The sequence below is a fragment of the Mobula birostris genome, chromosome 31 (assembly GCF_030028105.1).
Source record: "Mobula birostris isolate sMobBir1 chromosome 31, sMobBir1.hap1, whole genome shotgun sequence".
NCBI lineage: Eukaryota > Metazoa > Chordata > Chondrichthyes > Myliobatiformes > Myliobatidae > Mobula > Mobula birostris.
This window is the reverse complement of record NC_092400.1, coordinates 23,771,043-23,791,903: the sequence shown is the minus strand read 5'-3', so window position 1 is coordinate 23,791,903 and position 20,861 is coordinate 23,771,043. Positions and strand designations below refer to the sequence as shown.

The following is a 20,861-nucleotide window of genomic DNA, read 5'->3' as shown; positions in this document are numbered from 1 at the left end:
TCTCAATAAAAATAAAAAAGTTATCAAAACAATCAGGACAAATTAAGTCCACTTAATTACTATTCAAATACGTCTGTTCTGAATCAAAACGATATCTGCTTCCAAGTGTCACTCACGTCAACAATACCACACATCGCCAAGACTCAGTTAGTTTTGTTAGTACCACTCTGCTCCAAACCAGTTTTGGTTCAAAGATGGACCAAAGAGCCAAATGCTAGAAAAGAGGCAAAAGTGATTGCTTTGACATCAAGGCAGCATTTGACTGAACTTGGCATCAAGGTGCCCGTTTAAAACTTACGTCAATGGGGCGATGGGAAAACTTTATTAACTGGTCGCATCTCAAGCAAAGAAAGATGGACGTGCTTGTTGTAGGTCTACCACCTCAGCCCAAGGGTGGCACTGAAGGATGACTTTGGAAGAGGCTGCAGCATCTGCAGATACACAAGCTGAGGAGTGGAGATGTTTGCTGACATGGTACAGTGTTCCTTCTCCTTTCACATCTCCTCAGTTAATGAAGTAGCCCACGCCCGCATGAAGCAAGACCCACGCACCACAGCTGTAGCACCGGCACTAAAAGGTGTCAGGAACTGGGAACCCCCAAGAAACAATAATCCAAACACCCTCACAAACCGGGTCACGGGAGGCATCATTGGCTGCACTGCAGCAGTTTCATTGCGAGACCACTGGATGATCACATGGGGAAGCACTGAGGCTAACTTAAGCATCATATAATTCACACACACACACACACACAAAATGCGCAGCAACTTGGCCTTCCTCCAGCTTTTTGTGTGTGTTACTCTGAATTTCCAGCCTTTGCAGACTTGCTCATGTTTATCACATGATCCAGTCCTCAGCAGAGCCCAATGAGTATTTACAAGAACTTTACATCTCCTGCTGAAACCACCGGGTAACGTTGCAGAACAGAAAGAGCTGTTGTTTACCGGCAAGGCCACTGCTAGATTGTAAATAGGGAGCAGCTTTACTGTTTTGTTAGCATTGGATTTCTTCTAGATAATAATTTATGTATATATAGAACCGAAAATCCTACAAAAGGTAGTGATTTGGCCCAGTACGAAGGTAAGCAGCATCCATCATCAGACATCCCCACCACTCAGTACCTGCTGCCAACAGGTAGAAGGTACAAGAGCCTCAGGACTTGCACCACCATGTTCAACACCAGTTACCACCCCTCAACCATCAGGCTCTTGAACAAAAGGGGATAACTACACTCACATATTGAGATGTTCCCACAACAAATGGACTCACCTTTATCTTGTTATTTCATGCTTTCACCATTTATTGCTATTTATTTATATTTGCATCTTGCAGTTTCTTGTCTTCTCTGCTCTTGATCTTTCATTGATCCTGATATAGTTACTTTTCTATAGATTTATTGAATATGCTCGCAAGAAAAAGGAATCTCAGGAGTTGAATGTAGTGACATGTATGTACTCTGATAATATATTTTTTACTTAGAACTTTACAATTTTATCCAAATTAGGAGAGGAGATATGATAACCATAAGAGAGAGGAACAGAATTAGGCCATTTGGCCCAAGTCCACCCCAGCAGTTTATTATGGTAGATTCAATTTTCCTCTCAGCCCCAATCTCCTGCCTTCTCCCTGTATCCTTTCAAGCACTGACCAATCAAGAATCTATTGGCCTCTGCCTTAAATATACATACTTGGCCTCCACAGCTGCCTGTGGCAACGAATTCCACAGATTCACCACTCTCTGGCTAAAGAAATTCCTCCTCATCTCCGTTCTAAAAGGATGCCCTTTATTCTGAGCCTGTGTCCTCTGGACTTGGACACTCCCACCATAGGAAATATCCTCTCAACATCCACTCTATCAAGGCCTTTCACTATTCGGTAGACTTCAAGATCTCCGTACGTTTGCCAACAACTTCTGATGGAGTCAGAGAACCACTGCGCAGAAGCTGGCCTTTTGGCCCATCTAGTCCATGACATACTATTATTCTGCCGCATCCCAACGGCCTGCACCTTGATCACAGATGTGTGACCCAAGTAATAATACTTATAGAGTGAAATATGTCAGGCTAAAGGGTTACCCTTTCCCCAGTGACGCTGAGATGCAAAGAGTAGAACAGATGATAGGTTTGTTACTGCTCATCTTGCCTAATGGTCTCAAATCAACATAAGTACCTATTGAAACAATTGTGAACACATAAACTAAAGTCAATTAAGGGCTTTTATATCCAAGGCATGTGATGTTCACTCTAATCAGTATGGGTTAGACTTGAAACCCAGATTCTGAAGTGGAAGAGGAGATACTAAATCCACTGCATTGATTGGCTTGATCTTTAAAAGTTTTATGGTTACTTGCAATAATGTATCCACAATTCTGCTCTTAAAAATATAAATGTCTGATTAAAAATGTAGACTAATGTAGTTAATCATGGAAAACAAAATCTGACCATTTTACAGGAAGGGAAATTTTAATTCAAAGGGGAACACGGTCACATTTGCCCCTCAGACAAACGACATGGAAGATGGTTGAATAAAACAGAGAAGATTTACAACCTCTCCACTAGCGCCAATCAGCCCCTCACCCTGGGATTTTTGGAAATCCCTCCTGCACGTTCATGACCGTTCCCATTTTCAAAAATGTCGTTGCCTCCCAACATTTTCCACTGGTTTTACACGTGACGCGTGAAAGAGGGTGTCCGAAGCATGACGTAAAGAATTCGGGTGATGAATCAGAACCATTCAGCCCAGCAGGTCTGCTAGCCATTAAAGGAACAATCCTGTCAGTCCTTTCCCTATTCTTCTCCCGAAGAATGACAAGCATTTCTTTGAAAGGCAGTGTTTGATTTAACCTCCACCTCCCCTACAGCCAGAGAATTCAGATTTCTTCACATTCCACTTACACGTTCCTCCAGAATTATAAATCTGTGCCTCCTGTTCCCCGAACCCTCCAACAATGAGAACTGCCCTCTTCCATGTTGCAGGGATTCAAGACTTTGAAATTATTACCTTTTTTTTTCCTGTAGAATATTCAATTAGGAAAGCTTAAAAGCGGGAGACAAACAATAGAAAAAGGCCGCAGATGCTGGAAATCCAAAGCAACACACACACACAAAATGCTGGAGGAACTCAGCAGGCCAGGCAGCACGTATGGAAAAGAGTAAACAGTCGATGTTTCTGGCCGAGACCCTCCATCATGCCCGAGAGTTCAGCTGTTTACTCTTTTCCATAGCTGCTGCCTGGCCTGCCCAGTTCTTCCAGCATTTTGTGTGTGTTTCTTAAAAGCAGAACATTTCAGATTGAGTAGTGAGTGCAAACCAAAAAGGCACATGATCAAAAAGCACCAGCTACGTCTCTGCATTTAACGTTGATTCAGAGATTCCAGTAAGGGGAAATCAGGACCACTGCCAAGAGCCTGCAATTGGTTAACACCATATCAATGAGGAACGAGCACCAGCTATGAGGATTCCTGATTTCATGTCCCAGCATAAACTGGGCACTTCATTCCAAAGACATTTCCTACCAAACCCCTGTGCGAATTTAGACACTTCCTAAAAATCAAGCCGTTATCACTTATTGATAATGGTGTGGATTTACAAAGCTGGTTTGCAAGATATCATCGCTTCTGGTAAGGTTAGAACAATTTTAGGATGGAAATGTGGTCATCATGGAAAAACTCATCACGTGCAATTCCAAAACATGTTTGGGCGTGCTGGTCAACTGGAGACTACGAAGAAAAAGATGGATCTCTTTGGCATCCATTTTAAAGCAGTTGCACACATATTGGACAAGACAGTGATTGCCATTTTAAAGTTACCAGCACGAAGTATTGTGTCAAGTGACTAAATGCTTTCTGAAGTTGCAGCAATGATTACAGAAAACCTCGAAGGCGATCTGTGAATGGCTCTTGAATAAAGTATACATCCATAGTTTGCTTCAGCTGCTTATGTGTCACACATCAGCCCGTACACTCCCCAACGACTCCTGAAAGGGGTTTCAGAACAGATACTGAAGTCGAAAAAGAGCTCACCTGCCTGGCGTCTTTATACTTGGTCTCACAAATGGGGAGGAATGGAGCATCTAGATCTAAAACACAGTAGACCACAGGAATTCTAGATAGGATCTATAGATATGTGGTGGAGAGTATTTTGACTGGCTGCATCTCAGCCAGGTATGGAAACACCAATGCCCTTGAACGGAAAATCCTTCCAAAATATAGTGGATGCAGCCCAGAGCATCACGGGTAAAGCCCTCCCCACCATTGAGCACATCTACACGAAACACTGTCTCAGGAAAACAGTATCCATCATCAGGGAACCCCTACTGCCCAGGTCATGCTCTCTTCTTGCTGGTGCCATCAGGAAGGTGGTACAGGTGCCTCAGAACTCACAGCACCAGGTTCAGGAACAGTTACGACCCCCCAACCATCAGACTCTTGGAACAAAGGGGATAACTTCTTCAATAGGTTTCAGTAGGTACACTTAACATCAGAGAAATGTGTACAATATACATCCTGAAATTCTTTTTCTTTGCCAACATTATCGAAAACCGAGGAGTGCCCCAAAGAATGAATGACGGTTAAATGCTAGAACCCCAAAGCACCCCCCCAACTCCCCCCCATGCACAAACAGCTGCAAGCAATGACCCCCCCCACCAGGAAAAAAAAGCATCAGCACCCCCCACCGAGCACTCAAGAGTGCAGCAAAGCATCAATAAAGACACAGACTCACAGTACCCCAAAGGCTACTTGTTCACTCAGTTGACATACCACAGGCTCGCTCTCTTCCTAACAAGGGAAAAAGAGATGTCCCCATTTCACAGTGACAGGGGAGCCATAACGAAACAGGTCGCTGATTTATGGTGTTAAAAGTCTGTTACGTCACCTTCTCACTGGGCACACAGCTAACAGCAAGCCTGCTGCGTCCGATTTTCCTTGTACTCCCACAATGCATCAGTTGGCGGCACCAGCCTTGAATCCGCCCGCCCCCAGAGCCACAAGAATCCAGCATCCTGAGGGTGTGCTCGTCTTCTAGGCCGTGTCCCTGGCATATCAAAAAGCAGCCGGTCGTGAGGCCTTGAGAGCAGGCCCCATTCCCGCTAAGAACCAAAGTCAGAGTGTAACTCCAGGTCAGGGTCTTCAAAATTGCACTATTGCCACGACCTATGGACTCAGGTTCAAGGGTGCTTCATCTCATGTTCTTGATACTTATTGCTTGTTTATTTATTTATTTTTTTTGTATTTGCAGAGTTTGTGTTTTTTGCACACTGGTTGAACGCCCAAGTTGGTGGGGTTTTTCCACTGATTCTGTTATAGATTTATCGAGTATGCCCGCAAGAAGTTGAATCTCAGGTTTGTACATAGTGACATATATTTTCTTTCATAATAAAGGTTCTTTGAACAAGCCATTCAGCCCATGATATTTATACTGACCGTGATGCCCATTTAGAGAGACCTGCTGCGCAGTAACAGGCCCTGATATTTAAACTGATCAGGTTGCACACGGTCTATCATCCGTCCACTGCCAGCCTGTTCACGTGTCAGTCCAAACACTTTGTAAGTGTTGCTATCATAACGTTAATCCCTTCAAAAATTGTGAACTGAATTCTGCTTAAATAGTTAATGATTTAAATTATCATCAGAATTCAACAAGCCATAATAAAATGATTTGAATAGAAGATCGAAGTATTCTCTATTCTGTCTTGTTAATGTTCCATTTCTGAGAAACCTCGAACATAATTCCTTAATAGTTAGTGATCGTAATCCCCTGAGCCAGCATTGTGATTGTGGATACACTTATCACAGATTAACCTCTTCGTAATTTTCTGAGCATTGTGCCATGGTTTCATTGCTCCAGTCCCTACACTGTCTACGCACGTTAGATGTCACAGTAAATTTATCACCGTGTTCTCATTGGGATAAAGAAATTGTTGCAAACAGGAAAATAAAGACAGGAATGCTAAGCCAGGGCTGTGATAAAATTGATCAAGACCTACAGGCAGAGACAGCTGCAGTTTTAACTTAACCCACCTGCTCATATTTTGCTGGGTTCAAGTGGAAATACGATTTTAAATTCATCAAAATAAATACGGACTACAATACAAAAACCAGAGAGCTTTCCATGTAAGGTGGGATTTTGACTTCTTTGAAAGGTATTTAATTTGTAAACCTACAGTGGGAACATCATCAATGCCGCAATAAGCCATTACTGTCTCAGATCACGTTGTGCTGCGAATCATGGATCATGAAGCGATGGTTAAGGCTCAGGATTACATATCTATTAATTTGAATTAGGCGTAGGCTGCCTGGCCCCCTAGAGCCTGCTTTAACCTTCAGTAAGATCACGGTCAATCTATCTGTAACCTCAATTCCACTTTCCCACTGGCCGTTGTGACACTCCACCGCTTGCACAAGAATATATAGAAGCTGGATGAGGCCATTCAGCCCATTGAGTTAACTCTACTAGTTTTCACTTTTGTTATCTGACTAACTGCTCTCTGTAATTGCAGCAACGTTAATAGGAAACTTGTAATAACAATTAAGTGCTTCATTGTTATTATAATCACAAAACCTGTGCTTAAAATTTTTATGTTCCTCATTTGTATATTTTTTCCTAGACACTGGGCACTAAGGTAATCTGTGAAGAGTTCTTGAGTAAGCTACACCTTTTGTTCCAGCTCAAGTGTCATGTATGTCTCTGTAGGATCCCAAGGAGCGATGCCTCGAAAAAGTGGCGTTCATCGTTAAGGACCCCCATCACCCAGGACGTGCCCTCTTCTCATTGCTACCATCAGGGAGGAGGTACAGGAGCCTGAAGGCACGCACTCAACGATTCAGCTTCTTCCCCTCTGCCATCCGATTTCTGAATGGACATTGAACACTACCTCACTACTTTATGAGTTTTACTTTTGCACTACTTATTTAATAAATATTTATATATTTACTGTAATTCACATCTCTTCCATTATGAATTGCATTGTATTGCTGCCACAAAGACAACAATTTTCACGACATATGCCAGTGATATTAAACCTGATTCTGACTGATGGCTGCCTGAGATAAGAACCTTGCCTCATCTTTCCCTTGGTTAGTCCACACTTGGAACCTTGCGTTCAGTCTGGTTGCCTTATCACAGGAAGGGTGTGGAAGCTTTGGAGAAGATGCAGAGGAGATCTACCAGGATACTGCCTGGACTGGAGGGCATGTCTTATGAAGATGGGTTGAGCAACCTAAGGCTTTTCTCTTTGGAGTGAACGAGGATGGGAAGTAAATTAATGAAGGTGTACAAGATGATAAGAAGCATATCTAGACTGGACAGCCAAAGACCTTTTTCCAGGGCAGTAATGGCTAATACAAGGGGGCACTATTTTAAGGTGATTGGAGGAAAGTATTGTAAGGGGGGGGGTGGAATGTCAGAGATGAGATAAAAAAACCTAGAGTGATGTGTGTGTGTGTGGAATGTGCTGCCAGGCGTGATAGCAAAGGCAGATATTTTAAGGGCATTTAAGGAACTCTTACATAAGCAGAGATGACAGAAAAATAGAAGTTTCTGTGGGAGGGAAGAGTTAGATTTATCTTACAGTAGGATAAAAGGATGGGACAAAATCGTAGGCTGAAGGGGGTGTCCTGTGCTGTGCTGGTAGGTTCTATGTTCTACGTCATATGTGGGTGACCTCTTGCATTTAAGAATACATTGGTTCCAAGTCTTCGACTCTCCCGTGAGGAAGCATCCACTCCAGTTCCTGTTAAGATCCCCCAGGGTCTTCATATTTCCATCAAACCCTCTCTCACTCTTCAAGACAGCAACATGGTTAAGAAGAAGGAGAAGACGGTGGAAACTGAAGAAATCAGGATCCCGTTTCTCTCGCAAGAGAGAAGGTAGAGAGCACTGTTTCAAGATACTCTGGAACTCGTTGGAATTTAGAAGATTGAGGGGGGATCTGATTGAAACGTATAAGATCCTAAAGGGATTGGACAGGCTAGATGCAGGAAGATTATTCCCAAATGTTGGGGAAGTCCAGAACGAGGGGCCACAGTTTGAGGATAGAGGGGAAGCCTTTTAGGACTGAGATTAGGAAAAACTTCTTCACACAGAGAGTGGTGAATCTGTGGAATTCTCTGCCACAGGAAACAGTTGAGGCCAGTTCATTGGCTATATTTAAGAGGGAGTTAGATATGGCCCTTGTGGCTACGGGGGTCAGGGGGTATGGAGGGAAGGCTGGGGCGGGGCTCTGAGTTGGATGATCAGCCATGATCATAATGAATGGCGGTGCAGGCTCGAAGGGCCGAATGGCCTACTCCTGCACCTATTTTCTATGTTTCTATGTTTCTATTCCCTGCCCGTTTCAATTTGGATCAATAAACTTGCATCAACCCCCATATGCAAAGAGCTGGATACTGATACTGAAAGTAGAAACAAAGCCCCTGGACTCCCCTGTCCTTGAGGAAGATTGTTCACCAGACCTGAGACCTCTGTGGCATGGATTAAGACAGTCTCTTGTCACTGGCTTTTGGTCATCAGTTCGAAGTGGATTCCTAACCACTAGTGGCAGCTAATCAAAAAGCCAATCACATTAAAGTATTCTCAAGATAAAGCAAGATAATTATTAACCAACGTTGTACATAATTCGTAGGGTGCTAAATAAAGATGAAATATATATGATTAAGATAAAGTCAAAATGTTGTAAATAAACTACAAATTACTATCCTCAAACTTCAAGTTATTTTCAGAGGCAAAAGTTCTGCTAAGCAATAACAATGGCTGAGTGTACCATTGAAAATAGACTTCATGCAACAGAAGGAAACATTTTCAAGGTACCTGTAAACCAGTTTCACTCAACTCACATCAAATCTCCTTTACCATCAGGAAGGAGGTGCAGAAGCCTGAAAGCACACACTCAACAATTCAGGAACAGCTTCTTCCTCTCTGCCATCCGATTCCTAAATGGACATTGAACCCATGAACACCATCTCACTACCTTTTAATATTTTCATTTTTGCACCACTTACTTAATATCTATTATCATGCATTGCATTGTACTGCTGCTGCAAAGTTTACAAATTTCACAATATATGCCAGTAATATTAAACCCGATTCTGAAGTCTGTTGAGATGTTTGCAAAACAAACGTTTCAATGTATGGAGGTGGCTGGACTTCTGCATGCAACCATGCACATACACTGTTGTATTCGTGAAGTAACAAAAGCCAAAAGCTCCATTGTTTGTACAATCACAAAATCTGGACCATGCTCACTTTCTTTTGCGTTTGACGTTTTCATGCTAGCCTCCGGACAACATGGAAGATGTTGAGTCACTCTGAAACAATGGAGCACGTCATTGCTTTCTAGCTGTTAGACAGGAAAACAAATTGGCAGGAGATGGAGCCCTTGTTCCTTGCAGACTGTGGCCTGAACCATTCTAATGTACACTAATAGAATTAGTAGTGGAGTTATTTTTGTCAAACCTAATGGCTTAATGCAAGCCTAATGCTCAAAGCAGTCTGATAACTATCAAGTGACCTGGGCAATTTCTTTGATCAGATTCCCAAATAGATTCAAGGGCAGTGGATCATTCTCCTAACCCCAAAAATGAATGAGTTTGTTTCGGTTGATGTAATTCGTGCATACTGTATATTAAACTATAAATGGTCAAACTCCAAAGTGAGTTTTATTATCAAAGTACGTACATGTCACCATATACAACACCGAGATTCATTTTCTGTGGGTGTACTCAGTAAATCCAATAGCCATAATAGAATCAATGGGAGATGGCACCAGCAGGACATTCAACCAGTGTGCCAAAGACAACAAACCGTGCAAGTACAAGAAGAAAGAAAAAAAGGAAAAAATAATAGTAATAAATAAATCAGTAATAAATATTAAGAACATGAGATGAAGATTCCTTGAAAGTGAGTCCATAGGTTTTGGGAACAGTTCAGTGATGGGGTGAGTAAAGTTCTCCTCTCTGGCTCAGGAGCCTGATGGTTGAGGTGTAATAACTCTTTCTGAACCTGGTGGTGTGGGTCCTGATGGCAGCAGGAAGAAGAGAGCATGGCCTGGGTGGTGGGGGTCCCTGATGATGGAAGCTGCTTTCCTGCGACCACGCTTCATGTAGATGTGCTCAATGCTGGGGAGGGCTTTACCTGTGGTGGACTGGGCCGTATCCACTACATTTTGTAGGATTTTCTGTTCAAGGGCATTTGTGTTTCTACACCAGGCTGTGATGCAGCCAGTCAATATACTCTCCACCACACATCTATAGGAGTTGGTCAAAGTTTTAGATACAATGCTGAATCTTTGCAAGCCTCTAAGGAAGTGGACGCGCTGCCGTGCTTTCTTCATAATTAATTGCCCAGGACAGATCCTCTGAAATGATAACACTGAGGAATTTAAAGTTGCAGACACTCTCCATCTCTGATCTCTTGGTGAGGATTGACTCGTGGACCTCTGGTTTCCTCCTCCTGAGGTTAATAATCAGCTCCTTGGTCTTGCTGACAGGGAGAGAGAGGTTATTGCTGTGTCACCACTCAGCCAGATTTTCAGTCTCCCTCCTACATACTGACATGTCACCAGCTTTGATTCGGCCTTCGACAGTAGTGTCCTCAGCAAACTTAAATATGGCATTGGAGATCTACTTAGCCTCACAGTCTTAAATATAAAGTGAGTAGAGCAGGGGGCTAAGCACACAGCCTCGTGGTGCACTTGTGCTGAGGGAGATTGTGGAGGAGATGTTGTTGCTAATCCAAACTGACGGGGGTCTGCAAGTGAGGAAATCAAGAATCCAATTGCACAAGGAGATCTTGAGACCCAGGTCTCAATACAAACACCGACAGTGGCATCAACAGACCCTTTCGGCTTGGTGATCTATTGGGAGATAGTCTTGATTGGCTGAAGGGAAGTGAAGGCCTTCAACTAGTCTCAATAAGAAAACAAAAGCATCTATAATTTCTATTATCTACCAACCCTGACTGACTTGCTAAAGATGTGCATTTTTACAGACACTTTCTGGATCCAAGGAGCTCTCAAATGGCTTTACTGACTGCATTATTTCTGTTCTGCTGCATGAGATACAGCAGCTTATTTGCAACCAGTGAGTTCCTAGAAATGGCAAGAGATGGAAATGGGTTTTATTAGCTGAGGATGATAGCACAGCTCTGCTCTGAAATGGTTACGGTGACACTAAGAGGCTAGTTAAATGTCACCGCATCTCGTGAGGTGGAGATCGCCACCGTCCAATACTGAAGTGACAGCCAAAGTGTTGAAACATCAAGCCACAGCCTTTTGATCCAGAAGAGAGAAGGCCATTTATGACCTCACCAGGTGTTGTGCATGGGCACTGCGTACTTCTGGGCAAAACAAATTTTATGCCTCGAGTTAAAACAACTTTTGAAATGCATTATCTTGTTCAAAAGTAGCCAAATTTAAGTAACTACGTAAAAAAAAGGCCAGTGGCTGGAGTAAAGCAGAACACACAAGATGCTGGAGGGACCCAGCAGGTCAGGCAGCATCTTTGGTAGTTAATGAATAGTCGATGTTTGGGGCCAAGACCCTCCTTCAGGAGTGAAAAGTAAGGGAGAAGATGCCAGAATAAAAAAAGTTGGGGGGAGGGAGAGGAGAAAGAGCCTAGCTGGAAGGTGGTGGTGAAGCCAGGTGAGTGAGAAAGGTCAAAGACCAGAGAGGAAGGAATCTGACATGAAAGGAGAGTGGACTGCAGGAGAAAGACAAGGAGGAGGGGAGCCAGGGAGAAGTAACAGGCAGGTGAGAGAATGTAAAAGGTCAGAGTGGGGAATGGAGGGAGATGGGGGTGGGGGGAATTTGTTTACCGGAAGGAGAAACGGATATTCATGCCAGCAGGTTGTAGGCTATCCAGACGGAATACAAGGTATTGCTACTCCACCCCAAGGGTAGTCTCATCTTGGCACAATAGGTAATACGCCAGAACAGGAATGGGAATGGGAATGGGAATGGGAATTAAAATACAAGTCCCACTGATGGCAAATGGTGCAGAGGTGCTTGATGAAGTGGTCCCCAATTTACAACAGGCAGTGTCTGGAGTTGGTGAGGAAACAAAATTAGATAGGAGAATCATCTTTAAGTCTAGAACCAGTCTAAGCAAGATTAGTTACTTTCATTCACTTAAAGGTGATCAATCTTTGCATAGGCATTCGTTAGTCTCATGAGACCATGGGTTTGCGCCTTGGAAGGTTTCCAGGGTGCAGGCCTGGGCAAGGTTGTATGGAAGACCAGCAGTTGCCCATGCTGTAAGTCTCCCCTCTCCACGCCACCGATGTCCAAGGGAAGGGCATTAGGACCCATACAGCTTGGCACCGGTGTCGTCGCAGAGCAATGTGTGGTTAAGTGCCTTGCTCAAGGACACAACTCGCTGCCTCAGCCAAGGCTCGAACTAGCAACCTTCAGATCACTAGACGAACGCCTTAACCACTTGGCCACGCGCCAACACAAGGTGATCAATAGAAGCAACAAATGTGATGCAACAGCTGATATTGAGTAACACCACAAAGCCACTATCACTTTACATAAGTTCAAGTTCAAATTTATTGTCATTCAGCCGTTCAGATGTTTGTTGCCAAATGAAACAACGATCCTTCAGACCAAGGTGCACACACAGCACATATAACTCACACACAACACTATGTAATATTATCACAAATAAATCAATTATAAGGTGCATATGACACAAATTTAAAGGTAAACAGTATAATGCCGCAGGCACTCCATACATCATGAGCTCTGGCTGGTGGCAGGGAGTCAGTCGTCTCCCGGCCTGGGGGAAGGTAAACCAGACAGAATCTGGCTTTATGTAGACAGTCAACATATTAAACAAAACAATAAAACCACAGAATTTCCCTGCTGAAGTTAAAGAAAAACAAAATATCTGGTCTTCAGTAATTTACCTATAAGTTGCTAGCATTTTACCCAAAGACAATATTTTGTTTATTAAAATCTATAAGAAGCATTGTTAAAAGATCCATTAACATAACACCAACTTCAGGTTATGTCTTTGTTTCCAGATTTATATTTCACTGCCGCTGCCTGAAAGGAACTTGTAACATTCTCCCCATGACGGTGTCTGTTTCCTCCGAGTGCTCCAGTTTCCTCCCACAGTCCAAAGACTTACCAGTAGGTAGGTTAATTGGTCATTGTAAAATGATTAGGCTCGAATTAAATTGCTTTACAGCGTGGCTCAAAGGGCCTATTCCGTGCTGTATCACAATCAAATAAATAAATTTTCATTTAGAGATTTGTTCATAATGCAAAAGCTGTGAGAAAATTAAACAGTCCAAATGGTTCCCTCAGCTAACCAGCTGTTATAAGGAATCTGAATGGGAAATTCTAAAATAACCTATGTGCTATTCAACAGGTAATTCAGTAGATCATCTGTATTACAGTGTCTGCAAGGCTTTGTTAGGAGACAAGTTCGTCTGTTAAAAAAAAACAGTGAAAAGAATCGGATGTTATTTGGTCCCAGGGAGATTTAACATGATGAGCAACTTCCAAATATGGAATACAATAGAGTTTATAATGGACACACTTTCCTCTACGCAATCACATTACCGCAGTGACATGATACTTCACTGCAGTGAAATGGAAGTTGACCCAAAACGTGGTTTCATAACATGACATAATGATCTCTTGCATTGGAAATTGACATAGACCCACTCGTTACAGTACTGTGCAAAAGTCTTAGGCACATATGTATAGCTCGGGTGCCCAAAACTTTTGCACAGTACTGTAGTAATTTTATGTATTGCACTGTACTGCAGCCACAAAGAAAAAAAATCATGACATATGTGAGTGACCTTGCCTGTGTGTCTGAACCCAAGTCAACAACCCCATCCCACCGCCCCCTGGCCCTCCTTCTCTGCCACCTGTCCCACACCCCTCCCATGGCACTCCACACCCGCCATTACCAACATCCTTTTCTCCCACCAAATTTACAAATGTGCTCTCCACTCCATCTTGACAAATTGACAGTACTGTGCAAAAGTCTTTAGGGATCCTAGCTATGCTGGTATGTGCCAAAGTGTTTTTTTAAACACAGTACTGTATGTCTCCTGAATTAACCCATTGATGACAAACCCCTAAAAATTTACAAGAATAATGCACCACTGACATAACAAAATAAAGAGCTCAAAGGCCCCTTAATAAATACCGTTTGATGAGATATTCAATAGAAGGTATTTGGTCAAAATTATCGATTTCAATGTCTTCTCAAAGGACTACAGCCAAAATAGCAACTGTTTATTCATTTCCCTGGATGTTGCCTGACCTACTGAGTTCCTCCAACATTTTGTGTGTGTTGCAATAGATTTTAATGTCTTAAATGGGTGAGATAGGTAGGCGACAAGTGTTAAGGAAGGGAATTAGATAGCTTTGCATTTTGACATGGCTGCAGGTGGAATGAAGGAAATAATATCAGGAATGTAAATGTTAGGGCAAATTCTGGAGATCTGGTAGAAAGTAAATACTAATTTCAACAGCAATCAGTCTTCAGACCTGAACGTAGATTGTAGATGGAATTTAAAATGCAGCTCTGAACAATGATTTTCCTGGAGTTGCATTTTGAGGTCGATTGCAAACAAAGAAACATCCCATTTGACCTCAGATGCCTGTGTGTGTGTGTGTGTGTGTGTGTGTGTGTGTCTATATATATATAAAAATGCAGCCCAGAGTCAGTGGGGACTAACATTCATTTGGGTGTCTGGAGAGTGGGTGCAAAGAAGGAGATGTTAAAAACTATATATAATTCAAAGGAAGCATTGTAGATACATTGTAACTATAGAATTGTCCTGCTGTTACCTTTGATCTTTCGCAAATAAAATGTCATGTAATATTGAGCCAGGTGGACATCTTCTTCCAATAGTGTCTCCTGTACAATTCCTGTTTGGCTGACTAAAATACTTACATATCCACCAGCGTCAGTGTCTCTCTGGTGACTTCGTTCACAGTCACAACAGTGCAAAAGTCCATAAATGTCATTTTTATATTGTATAATTTTATAGGTGGCTACTCAGCCCATAAAGTCTATCCCAACTCTCAAAACAATCTCATTAATCCCATTTCTCAACTGGCATGTTTGTAATCTGTAAATTGATTTGCAATGCAGAAAGTTTCTGGACAGTTATAAATAGCAGCAGACAGAACCTGCTAAGAACTTGGGAACATTTACTAGTATTTTCAGATTGGGGCATTATCTGATCAAAAACCATTGCAGGTCACAGTATGAACAACAGATTAAGGAAGTTTTGGATAGTGATTTTTATACTGATAAGGTAGAACTACTTTATGGAACCTCAAGAATCTTATTTTGAATAAAGTACATTCAACTGCTCAAATTGTGGATGGAGAATTCAATAAGCAGTTATCTGAACAGCCAAAACATTCACAATCAGCAAGGATTCATATGGTGTCTCCACAGCCTTGTAATACATCACCAATGCTTTCTTCTATGAGTGAATGGAAACTAAGATGTCTATTGGTGTAGGCCAAATGCAGTCACATGTTAAGCCACCATTTCAGTTTCCACAAAGGGGCAAATTGAAGAGTGGATCCAAGAACTAAGTTATCAAAACAGTTACGTCAAAACCAAAAAGATAGTAAATCTAAAGCTCATCATGCTGAATTAAAAGCCATACTTCCTGAAATTGAATATTCCATGGTTCAAAATATTAAAAGAATGCAAGTTACCTCCCAGGACCAGAAATCCTTGGTTCTGACCAGTCGTATGATCGAGATGAGATAGTCCTTCCTGGGTCTGGTGTTTGCTGGAAGCGTTTATTTGCCAACTCAGCTGGATTGCCAGGTGTACTCTGAAACCTTGGTGTCTCATTTTTGTTTCCACTGATAGCTGGGTTGAATGGTCCGTCTCGTGTTGCGGCAGATAATCCGTTTTGTTTTGCGGCTGACAACTCCGCCGCAGGGGTTGTCCGCTTGTCCATGTGCCTAGCATTATCAGGTAGTCTTGAGATATTCGGGCCTTCGTAGAAGCGGTGCGGTCCAGGACTTGGGGCTCTAGAGGCGAGAGGGCTGTTGCTCACGGAAGTCTTGGACTGAGGTTTCACCGGTTGATAGCGATGTGCTGTCAAAAGTTAAAAAGCATGTGTCTGAATTATACAGTCATGTACATCACACACAATATTAGGACCTAGATGCGGAGCAGTTTGATGAGCCATTGACATAAAGTTCAAAGATTCAAAGTGCATTTATTATCAACAAATATATAAATTATACAATCTTGAGATTTTGTTTGCTTAAGGGCAGTTGCAAAGCAAGAAACCTGAAAGAACCCAACTTTAAAAAGCCCAACCCCCAGTGCCCACAGAGAAAGAGAAAAAAAAACAAATCATGCAAAAATAGAATGAGTGACAACAACAGCATTCTGAACCAAACTGAGTCCTTAGATCCAAATCCAAAAGTTGTAAATAGACATTCCTGAAAACACTGCTCAGATGCTATTACTACAATTTTAGACTGTGATTCAATAATAAAGACAATGGTCAAGGTTATAAAACCTTGACTAAGTAAAATAAAAACAACTAAGCCTATTTCACTTGCCTTTTCCCAGATCAGATTTTGCTGCTAAGCTTTTCCCTCCTTTAATCTCCTAGACATCGTCGACCACCTCAGCTCATGGTTTCAAGGGGCCGATTTCTTGGCCGTGACATTTACTTCCTCTTTGGCGTGATCCCATCAACGTTTCCCAATTTCGTTTTTTGATATATAAATCGAGGCGCTCTAGAAATCATTCTAAATGGATGCACGACGGATTGGTATGGCAACTATGCTGCATGTGACCACAGGCAGTTGTAGACACAGCTAAGCACAGCACAGGAACCAGCCTCCTCTCTATGGATTCAGTCTATACTTCTCACTTCCTCAAGAAAGTAACCTACATATTCAAATACCCCACCCACCGTGGACATTCTCTTCTCCCCCACTCACATTGGGCAGAAGTTACAAAGGTCTGAGAGCACACGCCACCAGGCTCAAGGCCAACTTCTATCCCGCTCTTATCAGACCCCTGTACAAGATGGACTCTTGTTCTCATAATCTATCCAGTAATAATCTTGCACTTTATTGTTTACCAGCACTGCACTTTTACAGTGGTTTTTATGCTTTATTCAGCATGGTTATTGTTTTAGCTTATTCTAGCCCAGTGCACTGTGTAAAGATTTGATCTGTATTTACAGTGTCCCTGCCAGTTTCCTTTAACCTCCACAAAGTTTAGCAATGCCATCTAAAAAAGTGTGAGCCTATGATATTTTCTGCCATTATGAACCCACGTGGAAGATTTTTTTTGAGTGAAATTCAACTTCAGTGTGTGAGGTAGGGGTGGGGGGAGAATCTGGGAGAAGGTTACGCGGGTGATAAGCAAAATAGGAATCCTTCAGTGGAAAAGAAAGATCAAGCGGGCTAGGCAACAGACAACCAAAGTTTTACCGACACTGAGTCTCACACCAGCCTTCTTCAGTCTCAGCACAGTGCAGACGCTGCACTGGTGTGTGGAACTGAAGTGGCAGGTTGAAAGAATGCAACATGAGGATGATTCTGGGAATGAAGGGGTTAATGCGCGAGGAGCGTTTGACAGCTTTGGGCCTGTGCTCACTGGAATTTAGGAGTACCTCACTGAAACCTACCGAATGTTGAAAGGACTAGATAGGGTGGATGTGGAGAGGATGTTTCCTGTGGTGGGGGTGTCCAGAACTAGAGGGCACAGCCTCAAAAATGAGGGGCTACCCTCTAGAACAGAGGCAAGAAGGGATTTTTTTCAGCCAGAGAGTAGTAAATCTGTGAAATGCTCTGTCACAGGCTGGGGTAGAAGCCAAGTCCATGGGTATATTTAAGGCAGAAGTTGATCGTTTCCTTATCGGTCAGAGCATCAAAGGATACGGCAAGTAGGCAGGTGTTTGGGGTTGAGTGGGATCCGGGATCAGCCATGATGGAATGGTGGAGTAGAGTCGATGGGCTGAATGGCCTCATTCTGCTCCTATGACTTATGCATTTATTATGCAAGGGAGTCAAACAGCAAGGAAACGAGGGGGAATAATTTCATGGCGATTGGAAGAAACTATAGGGGGAAGTACAATAATAAAAATGACTCCATTTATATCGCACCCTTCATACATTAAGATTGAAGCTCAAATTACCTTACATAGATTGTAAAGATAAATCAACATATGCATAAATATGAGACAAAGTTAAAAATAATAAGTAAAAAGAAACATTATATTGAATAAAATGTAATCAAATATACCAAATTATATAAACATATTCAACGTCAACAGCCATTAAGTAATCCGATTAGTAGGCCAAATTAAAGAAAGATTTTAAAGCAATGCTTTGAAAAGTTCTACTCTACTAGAAAGTCAGAGGCAAAGTTTTGTTTTATACGAAGACTGGTGAGTGCATGGAATTCTCTGTCAGGGGTGGTGGTAAACGCAGATACATTAGGGCAGGGGTTCCCAACCTTGGGGTCTACCGACCCCTCAGTTAATGGGAGGGGTCCATGGCATTAAATAAAGGTGAAAACCCCTGCGTTAGGGGCATTTAAGAAACTTAGATAGGCACAATGATGATAGAAAAATAGAGGGCTATGTAGGGGAAAGGGTTAAATTGATCTGAGAATAGGTTAAAAGATCGTCACAACTTTGTGGGCCAATTGGTCTACACTGTGCTGGAATGTTCCTTTTTCTTTCAAATGTGGCTCTGGTACTGTTGGGAGCCTGTGATCTAATGATAGAGTGTTTTCGGGACCATTGAGCAATATGGCGCTTTGCTGTCTCTGAGGAGATTCTGGGAAATGAGTGCTCTGGAGGCCAAGAAGCTTAGAGACGGGGTTCATGGTTGACTCAATTTCTTACTGATCTCACCAACTGAAGCGTCAAGTAAGACTGAAGCCTTGAGGAGAGCGTGGAAGGTGTCTGCGTGTGATGGTCTCTCTACCCTTGCTCCAGAGGAAAGGCTCCTGCATTCGAATGAGATCTCTCTCCCCCTCCCTCCCTCCCCAGAGGATGGTAGCAAAGTTCTGGGTCTGCGGTTTATGGATTGGACTCTTTCGATTTTGTGCTTTTATATTGTGTTTCTGCTTGTTCTTTCTTGTTGCTGCTTGTGCAATTCGGGGTTTTTTTTGGCGCGAGGAAGGCTGGTGTTCTTGTTGCCATTTGCACAATTTGTTTTCTTTTTGCACGTGGGAGGTTGATGTTTAAGTCACAGTCACACTTTATTGATCCCCAGGGAAATTGGTTTTCATTACAGTTGCACCATAAATAATTAAATGGTAATATGTAAATTATGCCAGGAAATAAGTCCAGGACCAGCCTATTGGCTCGGGGTGTCTGACCCTCCTAGGGAGGAGTTGTAAAGTTTGATGGCCACCAACAGGAATGACTTCCTATGGCGCTCTGTGTTGCATCTCGGTGGAATGAGTCTCTGGCTGAATGTACTCCTGTGCCCACCCAGTACATTATGTAGTGGATGGGAGACATTGTCCAAGATGGCATGCAATTTAGACAGCATCCTCTTTTCAGACACCACCGTGAGACAGTCCAGTTCCATCCCCACAACATCACTGGCCTTACGAATGAGTTTGTTGATTCTGTTGGTGTCTGCTACCCTCAGCCTGCTGCCCCAGCACACAACAGCAAACATGATAGCACTGGCCACCACAGACTCGTAGAACATCCTCAGCATCGTCCGACAGATGTTAAAGGACTTCAGTCTCCTCAGGAAATAGAGACGGCTCTGACCCTTCTTGTAGATAGCCTCAGTGTTCTTTGACCAGTCCAGTTTATTGTCAATTCATATCCCCAGGTATTTGTAATCCTCCACCATGTCCACACTGACCCCCTGGATGGAAACAGGGGTCACCGGTGCCTTAGCTCTCCTCAGGTCTACCACCAGCTCCTTAAGTCTTTTTCACATTAAGCTGCAGATAATTCTGCTCACACCATGTGACAAAGTTTCCTACCGTAGCCCTTTGAACGTGACTGTCTGTGAGAAGATGAATCTCAGGGTTATATACTGCATACATACTTTGTTAATAAGTGTAGTTTGAAATTTAAGTTCCATTCTCATCAACTGCACCCAGATTCTAATACTCGTCTGCACATTTGCTGCAATTCCCAGGGACCAATCAACTTGCCAACCTGCACACTTTTGGATGTGAAAGGAAACTAGAGAATAAAGAGGAAACCAGAAGGATAACAGCCAAACCGGTAAACTCCACACGGACAGCATCCTAGGTCAGGATTGAACTAGCATTATTGGAACTTTGAGGTAGCAGCTCAACTAGCTGCGGCATGGTGCACACTTATTTTAGAATGCCCTTCATCTGGAGTGTTATCCTTCATTTAGCAAAAATAACTCTAAGATATTTACGTAAATAATCTTATGCAGCAGTCTTGCAAGAGAAGTGGTAGTTTAGGTGACAGGTCAGAGACTAGAACCAAAATTTAACACTGTTCATTAAATATTAGATAATCCAATTATTCTTTTAAATTAGCAATGAATAGCCCATTTGGTTTATTATTAGGACACGGATGGTCAGATCAGAGTGAACAATTTATCATGAGTTTATGCCATAGTTATACTGGATTAAATGAATTTCAAGACTCACTAAATAAATTACTAGATAAACTAGATTAGATACTCCATCGGATGAATTAAAGGAAATGAAATGCAAATTCCTAACAATGCATGTTCTGATCTGTGTACGTCCGCCAAATTGAACTGAACTCAGTATTCCTACACTGTTTCAATGACTTCGTGGTTTGATGTTTTGTATTTTGTGTTTTTCACCCCTTGTTTTGCTGTTTGCGTGATTTTTTTTGCACCTTGGGGGTTCCATGGTTTGT

General features: G+C 42.5%; 1 protein-coding gene across 3 annotated transcripts in view; it reads right to left on the bottom strand.

Moving 5' to 3' along the window:
* The window catches only part of gas2l1 (growth arrest-specific 2 like 1), a 110,200-nt gene that overhangs the window by 20,734 nt on the left and 68,605 nt on the right, over positions 1–20,861 (bottom strand). For all 3 annotated transcript variants that reach the window (XM_072247688.1, XM_072247689.1, XM_072247690.1), the window contains one exon: positions 15,697–16,087. In XM_072247688.1, coding sequence (XP_072103789.1) covers positions 15,697–16,087 — 391 coding nt within the window. The remainder of the gene's footprint in view (positions 1–15,696; positions 16,088–20,861) is intronic.